Source organism: Festucalex cinctus, chromosome 4 (genome assembly GCF_051991245.1).
Source record: "Festucalex cinctus isolate MCC-2025b chromosome 4, RoL_Fcin_1.0, whole genome shotgun sequence".
In the NCBI taxonomy this organism is placed as follows: domain Eukaryota; kingdom Metazoa; phylum Chordata; class Actinopteri; order Syngnathiformes; family Syngnathidae; genus Festucalex; species Festucalex cinctus.
Window position 1 is genome coordinate 14,409,104 of NC_135414.1, and position 15,635 is coordinate 14,424,738.

General features: G+C 39.3%; 1 protein-coding gene across 2 annotated transcripts in view; it reads right to left on the reverse strand.

Annotated features, from left to right (window-relative positions):
- Nucleotides 1-2,020: 2,020 nt before the first annotated feature.
- lgr4 (leucine-rich repeat containing G protein-coupled receptor 4) overlaps nt 2,021-15,635 on the reverse strand; it is a 29,462-nt gene continuing 15,847 nt past the window's right edge. Inside the window, exons 5-18 of one of the 2 annotated variants that reach the window (XM_077519093.1) lie at nt 14,083-14,298; nt 13,205-13,276; nt 11,940-12,008; nt 10,712-10,783; nt 10,547-10,618; nt 10,402-10,470; nt 10,243-10,314; nt 10,067-10,132; nt 9,905-9,976; nt 8,616-8,687; nt 8,409-8,534; nt 8,093-8,190; nt 7,952-8,011; nt 2,021-6,321 (exon numbers count right to left, since the gene is read on the reverse strand). In XM_077519093.1, coding sequence (XP_077375219.1) covers nt 4,937-6,321; nt 7,952-8,011; nt 8,093-8,190; nt 8,409-8,534; nt 8,616-8,687; nt 9,905-9,976; nt 10,067-10,132; nt 10,243-10,314; nt 10,402-10,470; nt 10,547-10,618; nt 10,712-10,783; nt 11,940-12,008; nt 13,205-13,276; nt 14,083-14,298 — 2,521 coding nt within the window. In that variant the 3' untranslated portion in view covers nt 2,021-4,936. Of the gene's footprint in view, nt 6,322-7,951; nt 8,191-8,408; nt 8,535-8,615; nt 8,688-9,904; nt 9,977-10,066; nt 10,133-10,242; nt 10,315-10,401; nt 10,471-10,546; nt 10,619-10,711; nt 10,784-11,939; nt 12,009-13,204; nt 13,277-14,082; nt 14,299-15,635 lie in introns of both variants that reach the window. The other variant, XM_077519092.1, reaches the window with a different exon arrangement.

Sequence of the window (15,635 nt, forward strand, 5' to 3'; positions counted from 1 at the left end):
CTTAATAACATGGTAAATAAAAGCTTTAAACAAGCCAAAAGCAGACTTTTTCTTTCTTTCTCCCACCCCCACCCCAAACAGACGCAAACCCACCCCCAAACAACTATTTAAAGTCGCAATCAATTGTAGTAATGTGACCTTTGGACTCAGCAATGTCAAGCACTTTGGAGCTGCCCTGATCAGTTAAAAATAGTTGCTTAGTGTTCTAAAAAAAAAAAAGAAAAAAAAAGAAAAAGAAAGAAAAGAAAAGAATGTCAGCACAAGGAAATCAACACAACCATGCATGGGTGTCAAAGAAGTATTGGCTGTATTAATCCAGACACTGTACATACACCCAAGTTAATATTTAACTTAACTTACTAGATAACCCAACTCATGCAAATATCATTTTTTATAGCTGCTATTATTTCTTGTGTGCCAAGTTTCTTACTGCTTACAATAACTCAACTCTAAGTTGTTTACAGAATAATGTCCAGAAGATGCACATGCCTTTAAACAGACATTTCTATTTAAGACATAATGCCATCACCTACATACTGCACCATATTTTAACTAGCCATGAAAATAAATTGACAAGGTTATATAAAACTTAGAAACTATACACATCATTCAACGTTTTTCAGCATCTCAGGAATCGAACTTTGAGGCTGCAAAGGAGCTAATGCTACACTTGCAAACTTAAGCTATGAAGCGGTTGCGGTGTTTCAGTAAATAATTGACTTTGGGACCACAGGGTCAGAGTTCCAATACAATTCTGGAAGAATTAATTGCAATTTACAACTACAGGAGTTGTTGGAGAAAGGCTAGTTTAACTTCCTGTGGTTGAGGTGCCCACTGAACTGACCCGGACAAATGAACCAACACTCTGACAATAAACTTGGCCAAGTAAAACATTTGCTGAAACATTGTTCGGTGCACTGGAAATTTGCGGTTCATGGATACACTTATGGTGTACCAAGTCAAGGTTATTATAGTTAACAACAACAACAAAAAAACTAATGAAAAAAACTAAAATTGAGAAAACATTTTTGTTAAAGTAGTGTGTAGATTTATTATTATTTTTTATTTTATTTTACACTGTTTCACCGCCATCTTTCTGCTACAGACACCCAAAGGAGAAAATTTTAGTGATGGTAGTAATTTATGATGGGCTTGTGAAGAGGCAGCTTCAAACTTAGGTCGTTGCATTCTATTAGTTCACCACGAGATGGTCAAACAAATTACACATTGTTCTTTTAATAAAATAATAATAATAAAAAGCTGTAATTACATCTTATGTTTATGAAATAACCCTAATTACAGAGAAAAATGCCTTTAGTTTTTGTTTTTAATCAATACATATCACGTGAGCTTCTGTGGCTCATTTTAAATGTATTTATTTTGGTGTTGCTGTACATCTGCAGCAACAGAAGAATCAAGGTCGGTTGTTTGACAATTCTAATTTACTTGATTACACGAGACTTGGTGGCCTTCAAAAAAAAAAAAAAAAAAAAAATGCTCTAACGCTCCATATATTTTAAATATTGAAACCAATACTAAAATACTCAAACTGGTCAAAACAAAACTATAACGAAGCATTAAAATATATATATATATATATATATATATATATATATGTACACACATTTAAAAAAGTTTAAAAAAACAACAACAAAAACCTTGCTCTAAAAAACTAGGAGAACTAAATTTAAGAAACAAAAATCGAAACAAAATAAAAACGAACTAATGAAAAATCCTAAACTACTATAACTCTGGTACAAGTTAGAGATAGTGAACATTTCAAACCATATATACACCAGTAACGCTACATTGTTTTTTTTTGTTTTTTTTTCTTTTGGAACTGAATTCTGGGATAAAACAGGGCAGATGAAATATGACTTGTTTTCTTTCTGCTCCATTTCATTCTACATTAGAAAATATTTGTTTTATTTTATGAATGAATGGAATGAAAATGCTTTAAAGACACATTCGTGACTCGTCTCCCAGTTAGAGGTGCAACAACAATTCCTCACAAATACAGTTTTGTTTGCATTGATTTATTCACATTTTTTTCTACATGGGCAGATCAAACAATACAGCCTGGGAAGATCTCATAAAAAGGACAATGAACAAAACAAAAACAAAACATCTGCACATTTATCTATAAAACAAATTCTTAGTGTATAGTTTGGTTAAAAAATAAAAATCACAGTATACAGACTAGATTCCTCCCACATTCGCACTTAACATTATGTTCACACAAAACGGTCAACATAAAGCCAGGGATGCCAACAAAAGGAACAGGGAAAAAACAAACAAAAAAACAACAATAACAACAACAAAAGGGGATTGTCTTTTGTAAAGAACTGCTGCTAACTACAACCGGAGGTAGCTTCCTAGAGTAGCATCCCAGTCTTAATAGTATTGTTCAAATAATTTATAGACAGCTATAAGAATAGACATTAACACCTAAAATCTTAATACAACCTAGCTACAAAAAGACCTGTAAATTTCCAATAGTTGTGATAGGAGACATGTCAAACAATCAGACATTTTGGCAGGCGCGACAGACAAAGTCGAGACAATGCTGACATGTGTACCCAAAAAAAAAAAAGATTCACTTAAGGACACAAGATCATCTTGATGGTAGAGACAACGTTCCATTGGCTACATTCCTGAGCACTTGTAGATACATGCTCTGAGGGTGGAACCCACTTAATGTGTCAAATGACTTCAGCCGAGTCCTCGCACACAGTCGGTCACATTTTTAGATGTTTGGAAATTAGAGTACGAGCAAGAGATGAGACAGAGTGGAAATAAGCTACAAAATAGTATAATAGTGTTGCCGCTACAGTGGAGCACATTTTATTTTCCCTGTTAATTTGAAACCACACGCCCCAAACAAATATTTACTTGTCATTAACATCTGGACTATAAATTATGCCCAATTAAGGAATTAACTAATCATCTGTAGCTCGGTGTGATGAAAGCATTTAAACAGGTGTGGCTGCAATTTGCTCAATGCAATTACACTTAGCTTTAATTTTTTTTTTTTTTTTTTTTTTTTTTAAGTGCCGACTGAGTTGAAAATAAGTGCACATTAACTCATTCACTCCCAACCATTTTCACTTAAGTGTTTTCCTGGATTTTGACAGATTTTTCAAGGCCCGAGGAATATTATGTTCTATTGCTATAAAAATATGGAACATACCAAAAGAGAGATTAAAGTCTCTTCTTTTATCAGGGGAAAAAAAGTATATTCCTATCTTTTTCAGCTGTGCAGCAATTAGCAATAGAACATGGCTAAGTTTAATCGTTTTTCACAATTCTGCTTAGAACTGTGGGGAAATCAGCCTGTTTTAACATGGCCTGGTTGATCTCTTATACTCTGCTGCCACTCAACCATTTTCTGCAGTAGAGAGACTGCATAAAAGCCTAATCTATGCTCTGGCATAAAAAAAAAAACACAACAAAAAATGTATAAGTACGTCTTTGGGACACTTAAAACATTTAAAATATGACGTAATTATACGTTTTTGGGAGCTAATGAGTTAATCAGCAAAGCAATGAAACGTTCCACATTAAAGCAACCAGATATTGGCAACAGGTCTTGAAGCATTCATTTTGAAACCTCTTTACATGTACCAGTTGATGTATTTTTCAAAACACACCATTTGCAACAAAAGCGGCTTGTTCGTTACTGAACAAGTTTCCCGTTCACACAAATGACACGACCTCCATCCAAACACCGCTGCCGCTCAAACAATAAATAAGGCCAGCACTCGACGCAGACGAGCGAGGCTGTCGCTCCAAACAGTGATATCTGCTACTTGATCACATTCTTAGTCTTGCTGACTTGATACAAGCAAGTGTTGAGTCGAGATTGACAACCTCTCATACCGTTTTCACAAAGTTCAGGCACGAAGCACAGTCCAGATATTTTTTCACCTTTAAGGTGGAGACCACCAGACGTATACATTCACAAACTCTACAATTGTTGGCTACATTTATGTAAAAAAATAAAAATAAATGACAGTATCAAGCGAACATTGTGGAGGCGCTTTAACGTTTAAAATAATTGAAAAGCTCACAAGCACACATAGCAAAGTAGCCTCGTCGAAAGCGAGAAGCAGGCACAGGTGGCGAGACGTCTTCCGCAACGTCCGTTCGTTGGCCATCTTTTGACACTCTTCCACATACGCTTAAAGTTCCCTTTAAATGATTGCTTGTGTCTTTTTATTTGGAGGACCAAAACTGACAAAATTAAAAATAAATAAATGACTAAATACATGCATAAATGTGAAAATAAAAAGATAAAATTATAATTCAAAAATTAAAACAAAACATATAAATGGAAATTACAACAAACAAAGTATATCCCTAAATAAATAAAAGTAAAAATACAAAAATAAAAATATAAAAATAAATATTGAAAAACAAAAATATATAAATAGAATTGAATACCAAATTAAAACACTCTCCTCTCATATTTATTTATTTATTTCATGCTGCAGACACTGGCAGGTTGAAATGTTATTCAAATGAGGGGGCGGTCCTAAATGTGTCTTGGGTTGAACTCACTTAGGACCAACCCCTCATTTGAATAAAATTTCGACCTGACAGAGCATCTGCAGAATGAAATAAATGTGAGTGCAGTGTTATTGATTATTCTCTTTATATATTTATGTCAACATTTATTTTTTGAATCACATTTTTTTTTATTAATTTATTTCGGGATTATATATATTTCCATTTATTTAACTATATTAATATATATTTTATATCCATTTTTATTTTCACTTTTATTCTTTTATTTAGTCATTGATTTATTTTTAATTTTGGCAGTTTTGATCTTCCATATGTTTACACATTGAAAACAAACATAAGTGCTTGCTGTAATCTTTCACGGAGGCCACCAATCGTTTGTCCCCTCGTGACGGATGTTACGAAGGCGGCCTTAGTCTTTGACTCGAGGTATGCTGTACGAGTAGTGTACGAGAGGGAGGCCTCTGCTCTGACAGAAGCAGGCTCTGCCGCACGCCTGAACTTGGTCCGAACTGTCCGATACAAACGAGTCGCCCTCGTCGGCGTACTCTGACTGGGCGGACGGCGTGGCGCTCTCGGGCCAGAATCCCTCGGCGTGCTGGCACGCCGTGTTTCCTGCCAGGAGGGTGGGACAGCTGTGAGACTTGGCCAAGTGTCTACAGACTGCGGAAGAAGAGCAGGTCTTGGCATGCAGCGTTGCCTCGCACTCCTCGCACACGAGCATCTCCCCGCAAAGCTGCGAGTAAACCCCGCAGTCAAAGTTGAATTGAGCGGATGAGCCGCCGCCCGTGAGCTCCGAGTCTCCGCCTCCGTCCCCCGTTTGCTTGGCCTCCCGGGTCGAGCGCCCGCAGCTGCGCAACCTCAGCCAGTCCTCCCTGAAGGCCGGGCTGAAGAAAACGTAGAGAACCGGGTTGAGGCAGGCGGGCAGGGGGAAGAAAATGAGGGTGACGGACTTGGCGATCTCGGGGCCTCCGGCGGCGGACCCCGTTAAGAGGGGGGCGAAGGAGAAGGCGGCCACGGGGCAGAAGAAGATGCAGTTGGTGAAGATGAGCCAAGCCACATGGCGCAGGGCGCCCGTCTGCTCCGGGTCAACCAGCTCCACCCTCCCCAGCTGGCAGTACAGCTGCGTGTACACGGCCGCCGTCAGCAGGTACGCCAGCGCGTTGAGCAGCACCAGGACCACCGTGACGCTCAGGGCCGGGCTCTCGGCCCCGGCGAACGGCAGGCAGAGGGGAGAGGCGGACTGCGGGCTGAACGTCAGGAGCGGCAGGCAGGCGGCGGCGGCGGCAAACAGCGCCGACAGCCCCGCGGCCAGGCCCAAACGGCCGTGGCGTCTCCAGCATCCCCGCAGGCCGAGGCCGCTCCTCCCGGGCGACGGCGCCCCTTTGCCGAGGATATCGCGCACGGCCACGCTGCGCTCCACCGCCGCCAGTAAGAGCAGTAAAACGGCCCACTCCGACGAGAAGACGGCGAGGGAGCCGGCGAACTGGCAGCCGGGTCCCGTTTCCCACCACACGCCGAACTCGGCGAAGGATCCCCAAGTGGCGATGTCCAGCGCGCTCAACACGCCCACGTACAGGCCCGTGAGCAGGTTGGCCAGGGCGAGGAGCCCCGTCAGCAGCCTGGCTGGAGGGATGGATGGAGCCCACCGGTGGGCGTGGCCTAAGGTGCAGCGCGCAGGAGAGAAGGTGGTGACCAGCACGAGACTGTTAAAAGCCAGCGACAGCAGGCAGATGAACCAAACTGTCAGGCGAATCATCCAGTTGCCTAAAAGATGCTCACAAGGCTTAAAGGCTCCTGAAACACAGAAAGGGGACAAAAATAGTTAAAAGACGTCAACTCAAAAACTGTTTTTGCAATAATATAGTTTTATGGGCCCCACCAGTATAAATACAAGTGTTAATAATAATAATAATAATGAATTTGTGGAATATGAATTAAGCAGCAAAATCTAGGGCTGGGTATCGATTCTTGTTTCTTCAATTGATTTGATTTTTTTCCCCCTAAGACTGTTACATTCACTTCAATTCATTCCAATATTGACTGATTATCAATTCTTCTTAAATATCAATGCCATGACTAAAAGCTCTTTGCACAGCTCGACTACTTCCTGAACTGAATACCACACCTTTGTTTCCTGTCTTTCATGAGTGGACAAACTGATTAATCCAGGTGTGTCTGGCCAATGTCGTTGTCGTTACTGAGATCAGGCACACCTGGATTAATCAGCTTGTCCACTCGTGAAAAACAGGAAATGAAGGAATGGTGTTGAGTTCAGGAAGCAGTGGATTTGTGCAAAGAGCCCATTCCAAATTAAATTTTGCGGAGGCACAAACTTGTTCATTGATTTTGTTTATGAACAAAGCAACACGTGTTATAATCACTTAAAGTGTTACACAAACATTAACATCAGCAAGGATAAGATAAAAACTTTTTTCATAATTCAAGTTCAATTACAGTGTTCCCTCGCTATAACGTGGTTCAGTTTTCGCAGCCTCACTGTACCGGAGATTTTTTTTCAGTGAAATTTTGCTTTTTTTTTTCTATTTTATAAAAATGTGAAGATTGAGAATGTTTAAACCCGAGAGAAATGTGAGGAAATGTCAATGTCTCGATGAGAAAAGTGTATGAACCGTGTGGTGAGGGGTTTTCGAGCCTTAAAATATTTATAATAAATGTAAAATATAATGAGAACTACTTTGCGGATTTCATTTATTGCAGGTATGTTTTGGAAACTAACCCCAGCAGAAAACAAGTAAACACTGTATTGTAAATCTAAATTAAATTTTAATAAATAAAACAAATGAATAATAAATAAAGAAATTGAAAGATTCTGAGTTTTATTCAAACGCAATATGTCAGGTGTTTTATAAATATAAGAAAATACTTATAAATTCATGTGGACAGTAAATTTCAAGAAAACAATAGGCTACAATACAAAAAAAATGCCTTTCAAGATCTATTTTCTTATGATTTTATGGGGAAAGAGTTTATGAATGATATCAGGCTTGAAAAGAAAAATCGATTCAATATCGATTATTTGATTTTTTAAAAACCCATATCTAGCAAAGTCCACCTGTTTGTATCCGTTTTTCTCAGGGGGCGGCCATTTTGTCACTTTCTGTCAACTGATAATGCCAACACAGCTGCTCAGGGCTCAGGTAACAACCAATCACGGCTCAGCTTGCAAATGTCACATGACCAAACTCAGAAAACAGGTGAGCCATGATTGGACCTTGAGCAACTGTGATGTCATTTTCAGACAGCAAGGGACAAAATGGCCGCCTCATGAGATGGATAAAAACGTCTGGATTTTGTTGCTGAATTAATATTCTCCGAACACAATCATGATCTGATGACAGTGTTCAGACCAGTAGGGGCTTAAAAAAGGCATTGATACATTGAGGAAAAAGTTGAACTGGCTTGCCTGGTGAGGGAGAGCAATGCATAATCATAGAAATTCTTTCCACCTCCTCGCCACCTGCAACTGGAGTTAACATACATATTTTAAATGTGCAGTTTCCGTGCCACATTTTGGAGGGGAAGGGTGTGACTGCAGCATTCTCACCTGCTGATCGCTTGACGTCACTTTCTTCACAAGAACTTGTCACTGAGTCACATCCCACAAATGCACAACATTGGTAGGCATACGGGACAGAAATGGATCTACAAGCAGGCACAGTATTTAGTCAGAGAAATATTTGCTTTGCAAATAATAAAATTTGTGTCTGAAGATATTTTGAGTAATTGCTTGTATCCAACTTTGTTGTGTCATTTATGTTTAAGCCGCTTGTGGTAAATACAACTTGACACTGATGCAAACAAATAAAAATATTTGCATCTAAGTTGAGTGACATGAATTTATCCTTCAGAATTTGACTCACCTGAGTTTGGGTAACTGGTTGACAGTCAGCACATTTTTCATCTGCGAGTTCCCTGAGAGTTTCAGTTGACTGACGGCACTCAGGCCGGCCGTTGGAAGCATAGTCAGATCGTTCATACTCAGATCTCTGCAGGGATTGTACACAAGTCATTTAATATGATTCTATCATAAACAGAGTTGCAGCCATTAGGCAATCATTCATACTTACAGGTTAGTGAGAGCAGTGAGGGTGAGAAAAGCATCACTGTGGATAAATTGGATTTTATTTCTACTCAGGTCGCTGCGAAAAACCAGAACAACAAAGTTATGAAACATGTCAGGTCATCCATGTATATATTTGAGTAGACGATATATCGATGTTGCGATAAATCGTGATACTTTTTCTCCCGGTAGATTATTGATACGCCTACACAAGTAGCGCAATATTTGTAATTAATATACAGCCAGTCTAATGGCTCCATTGTCGATTACTTATTGAACAATTCCTTGGTGGGCCGCTAGGGGGAGCACCTCATAAGAGTGGCGGGGAAATGGACAGAAGTCTTCAGGCGAAGAAGACTCATCAGCTGACTTTTACTTGTGGAAGACTATTATCTGTCCAGCAACTGACTCAGTTTTGCAAATGTCTCTATGAAAAATGTGTATATTATATCTTCAATTTTGCATTTTTATTTTATGTTTCGACTTTTTGAAGCACACAATTTCTGAGGAATATTAATTAGGGATGTAACAATAAGTGCAATATTGTGATATTAAAACTACCACAATATTGTCGTCATCATGTTCACAATATTTAAAAGGAACACATATGTTAAAAAAGTCAGGTTGATTTACATTTGTGCAGTTCTAGCACCCTCTAGTGGCTAGTTTTTTGTGCAATTTAATTTTCATTAGGGACGTTTTGGCCGTTATGTTTCAAATCTATGCTAATTGTCAGATGAAGGGGAACCTAATTTGCTTGTGAAACGATCAATGTGTGCTTCCATTAGCAAGTAAGTGCCTCAATATTGTTAGTAGAGATTGTAGGTGACTGGTTTATATGCATTGCTGTTATGTACAAAAGCACAATATCGTGCTTTTTTTAGTATGAGCTCTTTTTTTTTTTTTTTACAATATTGTGATCTTTTTTAAATATCGCCAACTCCCCCACAATATCGTGATAATTATCGTATTGTAACGGGAATATCGTGATAATATCGTATCGTGATGTTTGGATATTGTTACATCCCTAATATTAATATTGATTTAATTAGATTAACATTTAAGTAATTTTCTATATTTACTTTTGCAATGTTAGACAAAAAAAAAAAGATAAATTTAAGGTCTTGAGTAGTTTTATCGTAGATTATCGTGGATTTATTACCTGACCAATATATCAGTAATCACGGTATCGTCATACGTGAGATAATCGTTATTGTGAGCCTTGTATCGCATGTCGTATCGTGAGGTAGCCAGAGGTTCCCACCCCTATTTGTGAGAGAGACTCAACTGACTTACAGTAAACGCAGAGCAGCAAGACCTTGAAAATGTTCCCTTCCTATTTGCTCAATTTGGTTGTGCTGAAAGCTTCTGTTGATTGAAACAAGAAGCCAGTAAGACTTACATTGTTTGAACAAGATATGAATACATTTATTCATTCTGAGGAATATCCAAACTCACATCTCCTGCAGTTGGACGCAGCCCTGAAGGGATGGTAACTCCTTGATCTCATTGAAGGACAAATCTCTAATGAGAGCAACACAGACGGCTAATTAGCACGCTGGGATCCACTGAAATGAAGGCGTGACGACCAAGGCGAGTCGACACACAAGGAATGGGAAGGGAACGTTTCTTACAACGTCCTTAGCAGCTTGAGATGGTCACACAGGTCAGCGGGGACAGACGATATCTTGGTCCCCGACAGCGTCCTGGGAATACAAAAAAAAAACCTCATCAACCACCACTGTGACGCACACAATCGGATGGGCGGCCATTATTCATTCAGGTTTCCTCACAGGCTCTCAATGTTGTTTGTCCACGTGAGGATTGGGAAGTCATGCATCATGCCGGCCCCACGCAGCATCCTGGGAAACGCGTGGTGAGAAAATATACAATGAAGTAAGCTCTGTCAAGGCTTTGTCAGGAAAATGTGCGGCTTACAGTGAGTGGAGGTCAGACAAATTCTGGAAAGCCGTAGCACCCACAAAAGACAGCGGGTTGTCATAGAAGTGTCTGCAATGAAGGGCAGCCATTTATTTCAACATTGAATCCATCTTTTGGAAGTGGCATTTGTCTTTCAAGAGGTGGATGTGTGTTTAATCTTACATGGTTCTCAGCAGGGGGTTGTTATGAAAAGCCCCTTCTGGTATGGAAGCAATATTGTTGCTATGGAACCCCCTGCAAGAAAAAGGCCAATTACATTGGACATGTTTTGAGACTTTGTATACATGTCAGGTGAATAAAACAAACAAGGCAAGTCAAAAATAACGACCACAATGATTTTACCAATAATGTCACGCAATCCCACACCTTACCAGCTAAGTTATGGTCAAGACACATTCACCATTACCAGGATATTTTACCACCAAATTCATTAAACAGTAGATGTTTGGTCAGAGGACATTCAATTGTGCATTGTCAGATTAAATAATGGACATTTCAGGAAAAGATAAAAAAAAGAAAAAGCTTAATTTGACACACGTTCAGGCTCTGTCTTGTGTATGGAATGTGCCAAAAACTCAATGGACCCTCAGCCAAGTTTTTGTTGTATTGTACAATATATACACAGAAGATACCCTACTCAAAGTCAACGACTAAATTATTCATTCCAATGTAGCATCTCAATTATTTCCCTAAACGTTTTAGGAAACTTTTCTGACTGACTTTAATAAGACATGGAGCAAAAATTGGCACATTTCTTGAAACGGCGGAAAATGACATTTAAATTTAAAACAACAAAGGTACCAGTTGTTAGTTGTTGTCCATTCATGACGTACAAAGTGATGAGAAAGTTGGCACTATTCCCAGCTGCTATCTTTGAACATGAAAATTGACACTTTCTTCACAACACTCCAGAGACAAAAATCACCATCTGGAGCTTCCCTTTTGTGGGGGCCACATTTCACCAAAACTGAATTTCCCAACTACGCAAACCTTTGTTTCCATCGCTTGGCAGTTCTTAGCATTGCCACTATCATCACTTGCAATTAGTTCTGATGGATGAGCTAATTTTAATCACAAAAACAAACAAACCAAAAAAAATGTTACAAACAGCTAGCACATTTATTAGCAAACTGACGCTGTGGGGAAGACGAGCTGTGGATTTGGCAGAGTAGACTTCACGGCTACCTGGCATGGCAAAATGGCGTACTACACTAAAGGAATGTATTTCAAAAATTCGGACTTGCATAAACATTACCAGTGTGTTCTTATGTCTTGATCTGTATAGTGAAAGAAACATTGGACTTGGCAGAATTTAGAGGCATGTCCAAAAAAAACCGTTATCACATAAGAGTAAATCTGAGCACGAATAGAAAAAAGGTGATATACTTACAGTTCTTTCAGTTTGGGCAGGGCTTCTATTGCTTTTGGAAAAACAATCAGGTTGTTGAAGTTGAGATCCCTTCAATGAGAGAAGACAGATATGCAAACAGTTACTCAACATTTTTTGTTAGTGACTGAATCTTTATGACAATGATATTATATACAACTTGCTGAAAAGCAAACATCACTTGAAGTGCAGATGTTTAAAGGGGAAGTCAACCTTAAACATTTCTTGTCAATAATATATTATATGTAACCTCACTAGTCTAAAAAACATGACATTCTGATTAATATTACATTTTTGGAATACGAGTTATGACGCACAATGCAGCCATTTTCATCTCAGGGGGCGGCCATTTCGCCACTTGCTGTCGAATGAAGATGACATCACAGTTGCTCAGTTAACAACCAATCACAGCTTCCCTGTTTTCTGAAGCTGAGCTGTGATTGGCTGTTAACTGAGCAACTGTGATCTAATTTTCCCTCTTCTAGCACGTAATAAATTGTCCGCCTTCTGATACTGAGAAAAATTGCTGGATTTTGCTGCTTAACTCCCATTCCACTAACACATTAACCAGACTACTTTATTTAGGCTAGTGGGGCTGCAGAACATATTGTCAAGAAAAAACTAAATGGGTTGACTTCCCCTTTAATAGTTTAAAAAAAAAAAAAAAAGAGGCAACTCTGTGGGAAAAGAAATCTGATTAAAAAGTTCACAGTGTTGCAAACACATGCAAAGGCACCCCAATTGGGTCACCATTATACAGAGCAGCTAACAGTTGAACAATACAGTCATAAAATGGAGCATGTTAGTAAGCTTTGAGATACTAAATCCAGGGTAATAAACATTCCTGTGACATTCTTGGACCACTATCAACAATAAATCACACTGCAAATGTATTAGAGTGAACAAAGGCTGATATGAGGTCAAGAGAGAATTCTGTGATGCACTGATATGTAAGAAAATGCAGTTAGTGCCAACTGACACACAAGAGAGTCATTGTGACTTCTCCGTTCACCAGTAAAGGAGGTTGCCATGCAATAAGGCGGTGGCGGTCATTAAAGGATTTTCATGGCTGTGTGGCAGGAAGAAGCAAACAGTGGGAGGGCAGATTTGATAAGAATCATGTACTTTGCTCTATTTATCCTCAGCAATTACAGGAGGAAGTGGAGACAATGATGTCTGGAGGACCAGAGCAAAGGTGGGGGTCAGGGGTGGGGGCGTGGAGGGTGCGTTATTAACACATGCACACACATATACAATTTGGAACTTACAGTGTTTCCAGGTTCACAAGACCGGTGAAGCAATTGTTGCCAATCTCCTTAATTTTGTTGTTGTGAAGATGCCTGGACAAGAAAAACATTTGAAACACACTAAAAGACCTTGTCATGCAGTACATACGGAAAATGTACTTTGCCAGCCAGTTGTATGCAATTTATTTATGTGGTTTTACATTTTATGGCCCACTGTCTTTATTTACATTTTCAAGTCAAAGTTATCAAAATGTACCGTAATACTATAATACAAACTTTTTGTTGTGTTGTTTTGCCATCGTAACTCACAGGCATGCGCCCTTTACCTGCCTCAGCTAATTTTAGCAAAGCATAGAATGTTCTTAGTCACTCGGTCTCCTTAATTAATGTTAACCAAAGTACGCAAGCAGGTTGATCCTGTTCTATCTCTATTATTGTAGACTGACTGGAAAGTTCCCTGGCACTGCGAGGAACAAATAAAATGATTACTTAAATTACGTGTCAGGTGTTCTGTCACATTATAATAAAAGCATAATCGGCACATTTTGTATACTACTTACCCTCTTTAGGGTCATGGGTAATGATTATAATACAGATGTTATTTACATGAGTTAAAATATGTTACCTGTAAATTCCTTCAGTGACATTAATGAACACTTTTGACTGTAATTAATGAGCTTTTGATTATTGTCAGTTTTCTTAAATAATGGTGCTTTGGGTATCAAATGTAAAGGTTTTTATAGCTTCACACAGTCCAAGGGACGACTGAATTAAATACAGGATAGAGATATACGAAGCCAGGAAAGGTAAAATGCCATGATGGCCAAACCCTTCACCATTTGTTTAGTTTGTTCCTCAATTGAACATAACAATTTCAACAGTAGCATGATAAAACTTACAGTACAACTAGACTGGTGAGGTTTGCAAAGGCGTTGTCTGGTATGTCGTAGATGCGATTCAGTGCCAACGTCAGCGCTTGTAGGTTTGCCTGGTGCCGCAGAGAACCAACTGGGACCTCGGTGAGGTTGTTGTCATCCAACCATAGATGCCGCAGTTGCTGAAGGTCCTCAAAACTGTCATCTGGTACTGTGGTAATATGGTTGGCATCTAGGCGGCTAAAGGACAGAGGAAATGGGAGGAAAGAGAATTAAAACAGGAATTAGATAAAATACTATATCTTTGGAGTGCTGATTTTTCATTATCTGGTATAACGCATTCACCAAGAATTACACAAATGTGCACATTCCTGAAATTGTACAGTTATTTCTTTCCCCCATCAAAGCAAATGTCTTCTCAGATTGGTCTATGTGGTACATAACATGCATATTAGACTACAAAACTGAAGGTTTAAGCCAGATGCGAAATTTGAAATATTAACTTGCATTTCTGAACAGACAAATTAGCTTGAGGGGTTGAATTGTGCTTAATTCATTTCTGACTTCTCAGAGAAGCCAAAGTTGGCTCAAATTTGGAATTTGAGATTTCCTATATATATATATATATATTTTTTTTTTGTATAGAATATGTACAGGTACGGGTAAATGTTTCAACACCATGACCAAACAGTTTTCTTCCCGATATCCTCCCTCTCACTGTGTGTCTCACCCTCCCTCAAAATTCCTCAAGTGTCTGGGCTGGAAGGAAAAACAGACTTGATTGACATTTAGCTCTCTGGGGCTTTATACAAAGTGAGTCCTGGCTCCACAAAAGCATATTACTTCAGCAAGAGACCCTTAACCCTCACAGTGAAGAGAGACGAAAAGAAGATGGGAAAAAGTAGAGAGGTGTTAATGGCTAAATGTTAGATTTTTAGCATGTTTCTCCTGATGGACCCATTCATACATTAATGTCAAACCCAAAAAGGGATGAATAAAGCAACTATACAGTACTCAGTTCAAAGCCCATGTAGGTGGTATGGGAGCTAATAGGCTAAGGGTTGAAAATGTACAAATTAACACGCATTGCTTTGAATTCCACACAATAGCCATGAAGTTATGTAAAGCGGAGCTGAAGGACACTGACCTACATTTTGGCAGAGATTTTAATGAATAAAACTGCAGGAGGGCTAAACTACAGGAACGGAAGCCCACCAATGATAGAACATGTCTCAGTTTATAACTTTCACACCACAAAAACATTAAAATGAAAACAAACAAAGTGTCAGGCAGCAGTAGTGGCATTCCTAGCTTAAAAGGTATTGGCCGGCATTTTTCCGTTGCCGTTTTTAAACACAACATTCAAAGCTTCGGGCTCGTGGAAGCCGAGGACAGCAGCCAACCAGGAATGAGCGTGAAACCAGTCTACCAATCAGGGTCGGAGGTTTGCAGACTTCGCACAGAGAAATTTGCATATGCCACTGATAGTAGCTTGCTTCCGTAGCTTGGCTGGAAGAAAAACGTTGACCCTCCGCCCAGAAACGTCTCGGACAGGCCAAAACAAATCCTTCGGATTA